Source organism: Manduca sexta, chromosome 19 (assembly GCF_014839805.1).
Source record: "Manduca sexta isolate Smith_Timp_Sample1 chromosome 19, JHU_Msex_v1.0, whole genome shotgun sequence".
NCBI classification, from domain to species: Eukaryota; Metazoa; Arthropoda; class Insecta; order Lepidoptera; family Sphingidae; genus Manduca; species Manduca sexta.
In genome coordinates, this window is record NC_051133.1 from 4,485,055 (window position 1) to 4,501,134 (window position 16,080).

Consider the following 16,080-nt stretch of genomic DNA (forward strand, 5'->3'; position numbering starts at 1 on the left):
TGTTTCGTAACCGTTGTTTATAATAATAAACTAATTCTATAATAATTCGCGTGATGGTGGTATGTGTGTGAGAGCGAAAAGTATTCAAATTCGCACGCATTTGCCGCCAACTAAATCGACCAATACCGCTGGCCAACGATAGGAGGCCACACGCCCGCGCCATCCAGCGGATGACGCCAGTAACAAAAGTTTGGTGCATCGATGGCGGCACGTTCCCCGGCGCGCTTCATAATTAATACAATAACTGTGAAAGTATAGATGTTCCCAGGACCCATAATCCTTACATTGTGTGTACTAACTGTGTGTGGTGTCCTGACAAACGTGACGGAGTGCAGCAGCATAACCAAGGCGGGTTTCCTGACGTCGTGTGGCAGTGGCAGATGTGAGTACTTGCATGCATTTCCATCGTCACGCGAATATACGTCTATGTCCCTATGTATCATCACGATACATATTTTGGTGCCGAAACCGGGAATAGCGATCATAATTGGTCAGCTATTTCAATCATTTAGTTTGAGTTATTTCGATAAATTTGTCTCAATAGCCGAAACATTACGATAACCCGCCATTACTCGCTTCAATACATAGTTTAATCTAACTTTCCAGTAAAGGCATATGATTGTTTGCATACTTAAAACCTTAAATTTCGTTGTGTTTACAATTGATTTCTGTAATAACATTCATTTCCATGCGATTTTGGAAACAAATTATTATTTGTTACACGCTAACATTAGGTACTTATAGCGGCGCGCATACTTAGTAGTGCCTATTTATTGTAAATCGCCAACGATATACGTAGTTTATTCTAATAATAATAATTATTTTTGTGTGAGTGGCTATTTCGTTGTTACAGTTAATCATTGCAAGTTACTTTTCCCGATGCAAACAATTAAATCGTATTTCGAATAATATCCGCCATTTTGCAGTTTAAGTTGCGCCGACGTATATTTGCCGCTTATGTATTTAAATAGTAAATACATAATATTCAAAAGCGTTCTCGTACTATAAGCCGATGTGTTATAATTATATACGTTAGTGTTAATTGTGATTTTCTCGTCTCGTTACCGTCGATACATCTATTCATTTTAAATTCGTTAGTGTTTCGTCGCGTTTCGATCCTCTCACATTTTCACCTATTCATAATAATTATTAGCACATACAGACCGGCTTGTACGCAGATTCAATTCGGTATCGGTTTTAATACAAAAGGTGTCGTTCATCCGTATTAATTCTAGCGACGTCTATTTATTAAAACATACACAGTTAGGTATCTACCTAAGTCAAAATAAGCGGCAAAGTACATTTATATACTTTCGTTACTGTCGTGTATACATACATACGTAAGCCATTCGGTCACTCCTACTGTTGTCGTAATAAATACGTTAGTGCTATTTACTTCAATCGTTTTAACTAATTCGTATAGTACTATTTCTCGCGACAAACAAGTTGAGTTGTGACAACTTTTCGTAGATATATAATTATTGTATTATATATTTAATTTTCATTTCATTGCGTAATCATTAGGTATTACATACCTACTTATACGTTCATTCGTTCACTCATTCGCTGTGCCTACTATTCAGACTCGTGCGTTGTATTATCCGGTGTTGTTTAGGCATATTTATCGCGTATAACGCTTCCATCCGTAACGGGGTAGGCTGTGAGTATAAACTTTTTTAAGTTTAACATTTCGTTTAGTCGATTTAATAATCCTTTAAGATGTCGTATCGTACGGTACGCGTTTGTAAACCTAAAGGGCGTGTTACTAAGTCGGCAAGTTTAGTTCGCCCACATATTCAGGAGTTGCCTGTGCTTCGCCGCAAGCGCACTCTGCCCTTAAATCGTTTAAAGAAACTTCTCGAAGTTGCTAAATTAGCAAAGGATGATGAGTCATCTTTAGATTTGTTTAGTATTCAATTTTCCGCGTTACCGAAATTAATTGAAAGTTTTGAAAGTGCTCATTCGGACATTTTATGTGTTATCGATGATGATGATTCCGAACACGAGGATGAAGTACGTGACGAGTTCGATAATATTCATTTTGAGATTTTGGCAATCCATCGAAAATTCTTTCCCGCATCGAGATTGTAAACCGTGCGATAAGAAGGCGAATTGTTCGTCCGCAGCAGACGTTAAGTTACCTAAAATTAACTTACCATCGTTTTCCGGGGAAATAAAGAGTGGCCAAAATTCTTTGATTTGTTTAATTCGTTGATTCATAACAATGAATCGCTATCAGACACGAAACGTATGCAATATCTCGAAACATGTCTCAGTGGGGATGCATTAGGTGTTATTCGATCTTATCCCATTCAAGGTAAATACTATCGCAGTGCATATGAGGCGCTGGTCGCCAGGTTTCGAGATAAGCGAGAATTAGCTTTTACGTGTTGGAAAGAGATATTAAATATTAATTTGAAATCTCTGTCACCTGTCGAATTTCGGCGTAATTTGGATTTAATAAATGAAAATTTAAACGTATTATCCGGTCTTGACCTTCCTACTCATGAGTGGGACTTCGTTCTGTGTTATTTAGTATTATCGAAATTAGATACCCAGACTCGACGTTCTTTTGAACAAAAGCAAGAGGCTACTGAATTGCCGCAGTATCAAGCGCTGAAAACCTTTTGTTTAATCGAGCTGATGCTTTAATTCGCGATAACCATTTTTCTTCGAGTAGCCAGGTTAGTCCTGATGTAGGGAAACCTTCAGACAAAGCTAAGCCACTTAAAAGCGTATCGTCGAGTAATTCGAAGTTTCAGAAGAAAACCACAGTATTTCTTGCAAATAACACAGATAATTCCGTATCCAACAAGAAACTCAGTTCATCTTCTTCTCATTCACCTGTAGCGATATCCGTAAAGTGTTCATTTTGTTCGGGTGATCATTCGATAAACAAATGTAATAAATTCGTACAACTTTCAGTCGCGGAACGCAGTAACCATGCGCGCACTCATCGTTGGTGCTTCAATTGTTTAAAACCGTCTCACAGCGTCAAGGATTGTAATTTTTGTTCAGGTGTTATAAATGTCATAAACGGCATCATTCACTTCTACATGAGGAAGCATCGTCCACTCCTTCAAATGTGGTTCCAGATGTTGGAACACCGAATAATCAGGTTCGCGTGTTGACTAGCATGCGTGAACATTCTTTGTTTTATTATCCACAGCTGTTGTCCAAATTCGCGATTCATCGGGACATTTTCAATCGTTTCGAGCCTTGATTGATTCTGGTAGTCAAAGTCACTTTATCACCGAGGAGGTCGTTCATCGATTGGGTCTCATCAGTAATTCGACGTCGAATAAGGTTAGTGGATTGGGTCATTCATTAGCTCCAGTGTCAGGTATAGTACATCTTGATATTGGGCGAAGCGATAAAGCTCTCTTTACCATCAAAGCCTTGACTTTGCCAAGTATCTGTGGTAAGATGCCATCAATTCGACTTGATAAATCTTCGTGGCATCATATTAAAGCGTTGCAGTTAGCAGACCCAAATTGTCACAAACCTGGTCCAGTCGATCTTCTTATAGGTGCGGAGTGCTTTGCTTCGCTTCTGTTGCCGGGATCAATTAAAGGTGACTCCAATCAACCGTCAGCTCTTAATTCCGTATTCGGTTGGCTGCTGGTCGGGAATGTCGGATACGTAGAGCCTGAAGCACACTCGTTCTTCGTTCATGAGGAGCCACAACTTCATGATGAGTTAAAGAAATTATGGCAGCTGGAGGAATTGAGCGTTTTCCTTCGAAACCTCTCACCGTCGAAGACGAGAGATGCGAGCAAATCTTCAAAGACCTTCAGGTAAGAGATCCCGCTGGTCGATACATTGTATCTTTGCCTTTCAGAAACGAAGAGCACGAGACTACCTTTCCCGGATCTCGTGATACAGCTTTGAGGTGCTTTCATTCAATTGAGAAACGCCTCCTCAAGAACATGGAGTTGTATGAAAAATACTGTGACTTCATGAAGGAATATCTCGATCAGGGTCACATGAGCCTTGTACCGACTGAAGAATTGAGTATCGGAAAATACTTCATTCCTCATCATTTTGTACTCCGTACGGAGAGCAGCACTACTCCTCTTCGTGTTGTATTCAACGCCTCCGCTAAAGATGCGAGAGGACTATCGTTAAATGATGTGTTGCTCGTAGGTCCTAAATTGCAAACGAATATTGTTGAAATTCTTCTAAAATTCCGCGTTCATTCTGTTGTTTTCACCGCAGACATGAAACAAATGTATCGACAAATTCTCATTCGAGCGTCTGATCGTGATTATCAGCGCATCTTCTGGCGATTTAATGCGGACCAACCCGTGCAAGAATATCGTCTTAATACCGTGACCTACGGCGTGTCTTCCGCACCTTTTCTCGCATGCCGTACTGTCAAACAGCTGATTCATGATGAGGGTGGTGACTTTCCACTTGCGAGTCAAGTTTTGGGATCCGATGTTTATGTCGATGACATAATAACTGGTTTTAGTAACGTTCGTATGGCTCAAAATGCGAAAACTCAAATAATCGAACTTTTGAAAAGGGGACATTTCGAACTCAGAAAATGGGCTAATAATGTACCTCAGTTACTCTCTGATTTACCACGAGAATATTGCTTAACCGATCCTGTATCCATGGATGTTGACGACAACCCTACTCTCAAGGTATTAGGTCTTAAGTGGGATCCTTGTAATGATTCGTTCCTTTTTTCAGTAACTCCTCAGCATAAGAAATGTTCGAAGCGTAACATTCTTAGCGAGCTTGCACGTATATACGATCCACTTGGCTTCCTGTCGCCATTAATTTTGGTGGCAAAGGTGTTGGTTCAGCGCCTCTGGATCCTTGAGATAGGTTGGGATGAAGACCCTCCCGATAATATAGTCCAGTTTTGGTCTCGATATCTTGAACAATTACCATTGTTAGAATCGTTACAGATTCCCCGTTTGTTTGCTGGACAGGATTGTATTTCTTGGGAGTTACACGGCTTTTCAGACAGTTCGGAAACAGGTTATGGTGGTGTGATTTATTTACGAACCGTGAACGCTGAGGGTAACATTCAGACCTTCTTTGTTTGTTCAAAAGCGCGAGTCGCACCTACAAAATCCACTTCCCTTCCTAGGTTGGAGCTTTGCGCTGCAGTTCTTCTTGCCGACCTGCTGAAATTTGCCATGGATGTTTTCTCATCCCGGTTAACATTTACTGGTGTTTTCGCCTGGTCTGATTCTACCGTTGTACTAGCGTGGCTTCGCTCTCACTCCTCGCGCTGGAAAACTTTCGTTGCGAATCGCGTTAGTCACATTCACGAAGTCATTCCAGACGTTCACTGGCGCCATGTGGATTCCGAAGATAATCCGGCAGATGTAGCTTCTCGTGGTCAGCTGCCATCCGATCTCGTCAACAATAGCTTATGGTGGGCGGGTCCCGCCTGGCTTCGCTTCCCTTCTGATCAATGGCCACAACTTGAAATTAATCCTAACGAGGACCTCCTTCATTTTGAGGAAAAAGCTTTAAAAACGTTCTTTACCTCCGACGATGCGAAGAATTCCTTTATCGACACTCTTCTCATTCGTTATTCTTCGATTCGAAAAATACAGCGTATCATTTGTTGGTGGTTAAGATTCATTAGATTTTACGAGATAAAAATATTCGTTGCTCAAATCCTTTTCTCGATCGCGTTGAGCTTCATGCCGCTTTGTTGATCGTCGTAAAGCACAATCAACAATCCTTTTCGAAAACGAAATACGCCAGTTGCGGGAAGGACAATTATTAACGAAACAGATGCGTAAGTTGAACCCCTTTCTCGATGCGCAGGGAATTCTCAGGGTGGGCGGTCGCCTTGCAAGATCCGGCCTCGAATTCGAGCATAAACACCCCCACTTTTACTCCCTCGTAAATCCAGGTTAACTTACCTTGTTATAGAAGCCGTTCATCGTGAAAATTGTCACGCGGGCGTAAATACCACGCAGTATCTTCTTTCGCAACAGTTTTGGGTATTGTCTCCTAAACGTGCCATTCGGCATTGCCTATCCAAATGTGTGTCGTGTTATAAAACGCATCCATCCCCACTGGAACCTTTCATGAGTGACTTGCCTGCAGTTCGTGTGAATCAGGTAAAACCGTTTTCTGTTGTAGGGACCGACTACGGTGGCCCTTTTCGTATTAAAACCGGTAAACATCGAGGTGCGAAAATCACTAAAGCTTACTTATGTTTATTTGTTTGTCTCGCAACTCGCGCAGTTCATCTTGCGGCAGTCTCAGATCTTTCTTCGGATGCTTTCCTCGCTGCTCTGCGTCGGTTTTCCGGGCGACGCGGACGGGTCAGCATAATTCATTCTGATTGCGGGACAAATTACGTTGGTGCTAATGCACAATTAACTGAATATATGCGAAGTGCTGCTCATGCTAATCAAATCGAATTTCGTTTCAATCCGCCCTCAAGTCCCCACTTTGGTGGAGTGTGGGAAATACAGATAAAATCCGTAAAATCGCATTTATATCGTATCGTTGGCGATCAATGTTTAACATTTGAAGAGTTAACAACACTCTTTGTACAAATCGAATCGATGTTAAATTCGCGACCTCTTTGTCCTCTGAGTTCAGATCCTAATGATTTTGCTGTTCTAACACCAGGGCATTTTCTTACTCTTGAGCCGTTAACATCTGTCCCTGATGAAGATGTAACTTCTTTGAACATAAATCGTTTGGGCCGATGGCAACTGATTCAACGTTTTCAGCATGATTTCTGGAACCGTTGGAAACATGAATATCTTCATTCTCTGACTCAGCGGGCGAAGTGGACTAAGCATTCAAAACCGTTGAGCGTAGGATCAGTAGTTATTGTTAAAGCCGATAATTCGCTTCCGTTACATTGGCCGTTAGCTCGGGTTGAAGAGTTACATCCGAGTCCTGATGGCATAGTCCGCATTGCCACGATACGTACTGCTGAAGGCTCTCGTTTCACGAGGCCTTTAGTCAAACTCTGTCCGTTGCCGAATCAAAACGAATAACGTAACTTAACTTAAACCTATAGTTCATAATTTTAAGTTCGTAATCATAATTTTAAGATCATATGCCTTTTAAGTTAGGTTAATTTTTTCTTAAATTTTGGAAAATACATTAATGTATTTTGGTGGGCGGAATGTTTCGTAACCGTTGTTTATAATAATAAACTAATTCTATAATAATTCGCGTGATGGTGGTATGTGTGTGAGAGCGAAACGTATTCAAATTCGCACGCATTTGCCGCCAACTAAATCGACCAATAACGCTGGCCAACGGGAGGCCACACGCCCGCGCCATCCAGCGGATGACGCCAGTAACAAAAGTTTGGTGCATCGATGGCGGCACGTTCCCCGGCGCGCTTAATAATTAATACTATAACTGTGAAAGTATAGATGTCTCAGGACCCATAATCCTTACATTGTGTGTACTAACTGTGTGTGGTGTCCTGACAAACGTGACGGAGTGCAGCAGCATAACCAAGGCGGGTTTCCTGACGTCGTGTGGCAGTGGCAGATGTGAGTACTTGCATGCATTTCCATCGTCACGCGAATATACGTCTATGTCCCTATGTATCATCACGATACACTACTAATGTAAAAATTTTTGTAAATATTCAAATCATGTAGAAGTTTGTTTGTTTTACACCGGTTGCACGCAAAGAACTTAGCTAAGTGAGGTTAACTTAGCGTGCATAATTGAGATATATAATAATAATAATCATAATATCAGCCCTGTATTATGTAATGTCCCACTGTTAGTCACGGTCCTCCTCTACTACTGAGAGGGAATAGGCCTTAGTCCACCACGCTGGCCTAGTATGGGTTGGTAGACATCACACGCCCTCGAAAATTCCTAATAGAGAATTTCACAGGTATGCAGGTTTCCTCACGATGTTTTTCTTCATCGTTAAAGCAAGCTATAATTCACAAAGAAAACATACATAGTTTTTTTAGAAAAGTCAGAGGTGTGTGCCCCTGGGATTTGAACCTGCGGACATTCGTCTCGGCAGTCCATTCCGCAACCAACTAGGCTATCGCCGTTTTGAGATACTTACAGTAGATATTATTAGGAGAAAATGCTTTATGACTACCGCTCAGCCTTCGTGGGGGATGACTGGGCGGTTATGTTGTGGTCACCGTGCCTTACGATCCGGCGTTGACCCGCCCGAAATAGATGATGACCTTCAGGCGACTGCCGGGCCGAGTCCCTAACGTATATACAACGCACGGCATACCAACTAAAACTCCGCGGTAGCCCTCTTCGCTAAGAATTCAACAGTCTATTTTTGAGGGTATGTGAAGATTGCCAACCACACTAGGCCAGTGTGGAGGACTGCAGTGTGAGAAGACGAACTGGCAAGCGCAGGATCGGACGTCCACCCACACGACACATACACGAGGTGGACAGATGACCTAATTAAAATCGTAGGAGGTCTCGGTCTCTGGAAGCGGGCCGCATCCAGTAGATCGATTTGGAAATGTTTGGGGGAGGCCCATTTCTAGCAGTGGACATTCTGCAGCTGATGACGATGATGATGATGAATAGCAAACATCAAAACATTAACAACTATCGCGTTTATAAAAAATATTAGAAATAAAATAATAAAATATAAAATGCTTAGGTAGATTATTTTGGTCGTTATTTTTTATCAGGAAAACGGCCGAGTGTTAAAAAAATTGTAATACGTCAGACCAACTTTATAATTAAATGGTTTTACCTTTATTATGGAAATGAGCACTATATATTAATGAAATCATCAAAATAATGTGGTAATTACGGAATAGACAAGAAAAATCACGTGTCAAACAAAAGGAAGAATGTCTGAGATTTTGTTTAACTATAGTTTTATTAGGTATGTATCTCGTGTAGTAAATACCACCTGGATACTTATTTATACTGCCAAAGGATAAAAACATTGTTGTGCTTTAGTTTTAAGGATATTGTATAATTACGAAGCATTATGAAACTTAATAATTTACTATTATATTAACTTAATATTAAATTAATAGCGGCGATAGCCTAGTTGGGTGTAGAACGGACTGCCGAGACGAATGTCCGCAGATTCAAATCCCAAGGGCACACACCTCTGACTTTTCTAAAAAATCATGTGTGTATTCTTTGTGAATTTATCGTTCGCTTTAACGGTGAAGGAAAACATCGTGAGGAAACCTGCACATCTGAGAAGTTCTCTATAGGAATTTCGAAGGTGTGTGAAGTCTACCAATCCGCACTAGGCCAGCGTGGTGGACTAAGGCCTAATCCCTCTCAGTAGTAGAGGAGGCCCGTGCTCACCAGTGGGCAAGTATATAATACAGGGCTGATATTATTATTATTATTATGAAATTTAACAACATAATATTATGTTATAGAATGACGATCGCAGTGAAGTGTCACACAGTGCTGTGTTCTTGGCAAAATCAATCCTAGCTGAGTTGCAGTCATAGCGGCCAATATCGTGCACAAATGTGTACGCAATACACAGGTGCATTCTGTTCCTTCACTCAGGTGAAGGTCCAGTGAGACGCCAATCCGTCATGACCAAAAAGAGATCAGACGCGATGACGACAACGTCAGACCGACGGCTTTACGTGCTTACGCGAGTATCATACCGCCAAGTTCCTGACTCCGAGCTGCGAGTGAGTAGTTTTTAAGATAGAAAACCCAGTCTTATTTTTTTATGGCCCGCGCTCCGTACACGTAACTTCAGCGAGGTAGTCTTACTCATACCGTATAACTACGAAACGGAGCCACGGTGGCTTCGTAATTAAGACCTTTATAAATTCACGTTGATGATTTACTGTTAATGAGAAATAGTGCTTATCATAATGTTCTTCCGAGAGATAACGCACTCGTAGAAGGCCATCGCTCGTCTTGACCTTCAGCCGCAGCCATGGCGGACATCACGGCGGGTAGAGAGAGGTCTCCAACGTCTGCTCTTAGAGCGCTGCGTTGTGAGTCCAGGTTGGGTAATCCTCGAGAAAGTGTTGGGCCGTGTTGTCAAGGCCATAATGGTGGCTCACGGCAGATTCCTCTTTTCTGAGTCTGCATGGAAACGAGCCGACACTCGTGGCCCGCCAGTACCTGTGTCAGACGAAATGAAGACGCGCCGTGGCCCCTGTCAAGCTTAAAAAGGCAGATCGAATTGCCGCGGCGGTACCCGTATTCTCGATCAATCCAACCTCAGATTATGAGCTTGTTCCACAACTTCTGAGTAAATACTACTCGTCATATAATGTTTTTTTTTTTTATTTTTATTGCTTTTAGGGACAATATGAGCTGACTTCGCCTGATGGTAAGCGATACGACCGCCCATAAATATTAGATACACCATCTAACACCTTGAATTACAAAGTAGTGTTTGGTATTTCACTGCGCTCGTCATGCTAAGGACATGAGATGTTAAGTCTTATTATGTCCAGTAGCTACACTGGCTACAATATCCTTCAAACCGGAACACAACATTGAGTATATTCTGCTGCTTGGCGATAGAAATAGACATTGTAGTGGTACATATCCAGGCGGACTCTCACTTAAGAGAGACCTGCCACCAGTAAAATGTATTATATAAGCTGACTAAATACAAAAGTCACACTAATATATGCCCTCAAATAAATAGTTATAAAATGAGTACTGTCTAAATTAGCTGTTTAATACGATAACTGTTAAATTTACTTGAAAATTGTGAAAGAGGCCCTTAGACATTGTTTTTATTGTGTGTAAAATTTTTGGATACATTGAGTTTGACTTTTGAGGATTCATTAAAAACAATCGTTGCAGCAAAATAAATTTATTATTTTCAAAGTGAATACATTGTGAAATGGTTTGTTATTAAACTAATAAAATAAATTAACAATTATCAAAATCAAAATAAGGGCATATCCGGGTTGTTTTAACAATAAAATTACAGTATTACATAATCCTCTAAGGTATTGTGTTGGTAAAATTCGTTAGCAACTTTGGCTATCTCGTTAACATATGCAGTCATGAGGGGCCCATGTAGTGCCTTAATGTTTTCTTTCCAATTTTCACTAAATAGTCTGAGCATCTCTTTGGCTGTAAAAGAAACACATAATAATCTTTTATTTTATTTTTATTTTGCCTTAGTATTTTGATGAATATTTGCGGCATTGTTAAATTATTGAGCATTTCATGTCTGAGGGTCTACTTCGAAAAACGAACGTCGAGATGTCGGTCCGAAACGAAGAAACGACGAACTTCGGATTTAACTCTTCTACTAAATTACTTCGGATCCGTCACCGTCCTGTAGCTTATCTTTGTGATAAGATAAATTCCTGGTACTTATTTTTCGGAGAAAGCAGTGGAACTTTAACCTCGCAGATGGTTTTAAAAAGTATAACTATAAGTTCTTAAAAATTCCATGTCTGAAATATTGCGATAAACGGATCGGATCCGTCGTCGAATCTGACATCGGATCTTTAACACTTCGTAGTAACAAAACATGCAATCCGTCATCTGAGACTACGGATTTCATTTTTCGAAGTAGACCCTCTGATTCGTACGTCGAATAGCAATGAGTTCTTTAAAAACTAATAACGCATCTCGTTTTAGAAATACCATAAATATCTGTTATAATATAATCAAATTGGCTAAAGGAGGGAATTCTTGGAATAGAAAACCTCTCATATTGTCACTCTGGAAATCTAATCCAGTACAATCCAATACGCAGACATGAGTCAAGGTGACTTTTTATATAAATAATTACCTTTTTTCTTGTCTCCGTTACTATTTATCTCGGTCACAACCATCTCCTGCGGGTCCACAACCACCTTTACGTCTTTGAAGCTAATGAACGTCTTTCCATCCCTGGTTTGCAAGTCTGTAGTAGCGTGAAAGCGAAAGCCATAGTTTGCTAAAAAGTTTAAAAATATTTAAACATTATCAATTGAACCTGGAATATATACTCGCGCCTCTCCGAAGGGCCGGCAGAGGTGCTAACACTTCTAGTTTTCGCCATGTGTATTCCTTTCTATTATTTGATAGGGGGCGAGGTTATCACTATGTTGGGAACTACTATCAATAAATAATATTACTTATAATAATCGATGCTCTATCTGGACGGCATCTTGCTTACCATCAGTTGCAGGGCAGTGACTCTGCCGTGTTTGAATAAAACACAAAGAATCCAGACTCCTGACTGGTACCGAGTAGAAAAACCCAATATTACTTTGCCCGACCAGGGATTTGAACCCGAGATCTCACATTGCAAGTCGTACGCACATGTAGTACAATTACGCCACCATGGCAGGTCAATCTAGCTGTTTAACGGATTAGGTGAAATTATAGTTTTCTAGACTGTAATATCATTAAACGAATGTTTTACTATGTTATACTCAAATCTTACTTTTTGAATAAATAATCTTAATTTTACTAATATAAATGTGAACATGTGAAAATGTATGGATATTTAGATGGCTGTATGTTTATTAGAAGTAAACGCTGAAATAATTAAACGGATTTCCATGGAATTTGAGACACGGGTAGACCTTGTCCTGGTTATTTTTAATACCGGTAATTAGCTTCCGTAGAAATAATACAGTTATTTAATCAATTTTATTAAATTGATGGCACTTTAATAAAATTGATTGTACTTGCATTGTACTGTACTGTTTTAGGGATTTTTGTAGGGAAAAAGGCTTTTGCGCGGGCTAAGCCGCGAGCATCACCTAGTAACTAATACTTAGAGGTCATATGATTACTGGTATTGCATTTAACTTCGTATTTGTCATGACGCAGTGCAAACTGTAGAAAATATTTGTCTACAGTAAGCCCGGGCTGTTACCGTTAGTTATATTTGCGGAGACTCGAACTTCTCTACTTTTAAGGGAAGGTACTTTCGTAAGGGGCATCCATGGATTCTATAGTATTTGTATACTGATAATTTAACATCTACCATTTGCTTTGCCAGCTTATACTATGAAAAAACTTACAAGCACTTTGTGAATAAGTTCCAGTCCCTTCCATTGATGCACCATTGAGTGTGCCAGTCATTTCGTATTTACCATCCCACTCCAAATGAGGACACATGAACGTCTTATCCAAAACGTGTTTGTCCAAGTCAAAGCTGTGAATTAAAAATATTTTATTTTTACGTCTTTATCACTGTGTCGTTGACGCAACGCAATCGAACACGTTTCAGAAATTAGTTTTACTTTTTAATCAGGGATCCCAATTTCTTTTTTCGAACTATCTCAAAATGGACCAATCAGAACAAAGTATTTTTGTCACGCTTACAATTGAGTTATTTGGATTGGTCCATCCACGGAATCCGATTGAAGATTGAGATCGGGATTATTCATTGAAAATAGCAGTTAGTCGGTATAAATGATCAGTCGCTGTTCTAAATTCAAGTTCTAAATCCAGGTAAATGTTTAGAAAAATCCACTGAGTGTTGCAGACCCGATTGTAGCTTGGATCTTTTATAATAAACAAAACGAACGTTATCATTTATGTGTTATATCAAAAATCAAAATAAATTACCTTAATTCCACTATCTGACAGTTCTTCAACCCTTTGATGTGCGTGTCCGTGGCGTTGTACTTCAGAGTTGGAAAGATTCCCTCTATAACGTCTACGTTCATGGGGTCTAAGTCTCCGCTTACACTAAAGAGTGACGTGTAGAGGGTGTTGACCAATTTCAACATGCAGGGTTTGTCCGTCAGTTTGCATTTCTCATTAGCTGTAATATGTGTTAGCAGTGACAGAATATTTTAAATAAACATTGATAAATTATAAAATAATTTTGTTGATATATGGGGTCTTTGATATTGCGTTACTTAATGAAACTATATACTTATCGTCTTAAAAATAACATTTATAATAAGTCAAACCGTAGATGTAAAATAAAAAAGTGTTTCGAACAAAATAAATATCAATGAAAAGTAATTTTAATTTGCCCTAATGCCACTATTACTACTTTAAGAGAATTAGTCGCAGCGACAAAATCACACTTACAGTCAGAAATATATTCAAGCATGCTTCACATTCGAATTAAACAACAAAATTATATAAAATGTCAGAGTACTAGTTATTCATGGATGATTTTGGGTACGATGTTAGCAGTGGTAAAGACGAGTATTTGATTTCACTTTTATACGCAATGTCAAAATGACCCTGTATATATATTATAATTATTATTTTAATTAAATATTTATCAATTTGTATCGAATAGTTAATTTTCGAATATTTAGTTCCATAAATAATTTCACTTTGTTCGTCCATTGGATAAAAATGATCCGCATGTGAAGAAAGCACGAGACATACGATAGCTAGGTTCTTGGAAATTTTGACGGTGTGGAGTAGTTTAAATGATTGGAGCGCGTATTTTGAGAACACGAATATTACAAGAATGATTCTTATATTAAGTATTGCGACAAAGTTTTGAATCCATTATCACTTGCATTCCTTAAATGAATCCAAGTGCCCTGATTAATTATAGTTAAAGCGTGAGGAATGAGTACATTCTCCTAATGTAAGCGTTTAACCTAAACAATCGGAGCGAAATATCATCGACCAGTATTCCTTTCGGGATGACTTAACCGCATATTAACTGGTAATTTGGAATATGTGGATATTATTCATTTTTTTTGTATTCCTGCTCTTCACTATTTAAAATTACATTAAAAACTATCCGAAAGTTAATGGTCCGTTTAAAGAAATGCAGGAAGCGAAACGGTTCGTATTCGAAGAATATAAACTTTTAATATACATTTAAATTTCACATTAAATGTATTTATTACTCAGTAAACGGGTTTTAAACAAACCTTATAGTTTCTTTTTGTTATTCATTATTTAAAACTAAAATTATTATGACATCTATTACTAGGTATAGGATTATATGCACTATCAGAATGACTAAATATGCATAATCAAAACAGTATTTATTAATTAATGGTAATTTTAATTTAATTTTTATCTAATGACATTAAACAACTAAATTTCTAGATTTTATAAAGCAGACTTGTGAAGTTTGTTAGTTGTTTTAATTTGCAAACTGAAAATTATAATAAATTATTTAGCGGATTTTGTCGCGGTTTTTATATTATTATGTTCTCCTCACGTTACGAAGACTTTGTAGCCCTGATAGTCATGGGGCGGAGTTGAAAATTATTTCATGTCAACTGAATGGACAGAAGTTAAAATTTAACGTCATTGCTACAGACATCCTTCCAAATGCGTGCACGTGTATATTCCTATGAAATTCGTGTTTTATTAGAATTGCATTTAGCATGTCACGAATTTTACAAATTGTTAACTCAGAAGGGCGTCATTTTATTCTTTTTTGAAGCTGTTCAAACTCATTTAATTAATGAAATAAGCACCGTCAATGAAAATGTATTAAAATATGCAGTAAAGCTATAAATATAGCGATTTATGCATTGTCATATGCAATCGTGTAAATGCATATAATCCGAAGTCTATTGAAAGAACACTATTTTACGGATTTATTGCGGTTTTTTATATTATAAATTCCTCCCATTTCAAATTAGAAGAAAATTATAAAATTAAAAAAACTGCGTAAAATATTTTATTACGATGTCTAACATTCGCGTAAACATAGTAAATTATTATGCTATGTCCTAGCTATTACTATTACTATTAAACATATGCCATAAATATGAACGGTTCAACTTTACTGTTATAACATATTATAATAAAATTATATAATTTTAATAGATAATGAATTAACTTACATGGTTTTCCTAGAACACCAATTATTATCAAAGATAATTTTAGGAGTCGCAACATTGTTTCTTGCGGTATTGAGTATGAAATGAATGAATTCGTTGTTTTAACATGGTCTTTTATGTATGTTGAGAACTAAACATAAAAACAAAACTCTATTTATCATACTGCAAATCTTGGAATTAAACCTAAGAAAAATTCACCTAACAATAACATTGCCGGAAACAATACATTATTCTCTTGCAATACAGGGTGTTGCAATTGATTAGACATTATGTTTTTAAAATATTATATAATATAATAATAATATCAGAGCGGTATAATAAACTATTCTATTGCTGGGCCCGGGCGTCCTTTGTTACTGAGAGGGATTAGGCCTTAGTCCACCAC

At 38.5% G+C, this 16,080-nt stretch overlaps 1 protein-coding gene across 1 annotated transcript; it reads right to left on the reverse strand.

The window, feature by feature from the left end:
- Positions 1-10,758: 10,758 nt before the first annotated feature.
- Positions 10,759-15,794, reverse strand: LOC115446138. Its single transcript, XM_030172694.2, has 5 exons — positions 15,699-15,794; positions 13,486-13,684; positions 12,936-13,069; positions 11,711-11,857; positions 10,759-11,040 (listed from the first exon to the last, which is right to left on the reverse strand). Exons 1-5 carry the CDS (start codon positions 15,751-15,753, stop codon positions 10,889-10,891), a joined length of 687 nt encoding a protein of 228 aa, XP_030028554.2. The 5' UTR covers positions 15,754-15,794; the 3' UTR covers positions 10,759-10,888.
- Between the last annotated feature and the right edge of the window lie 286 nt (positions 15,795-16,080).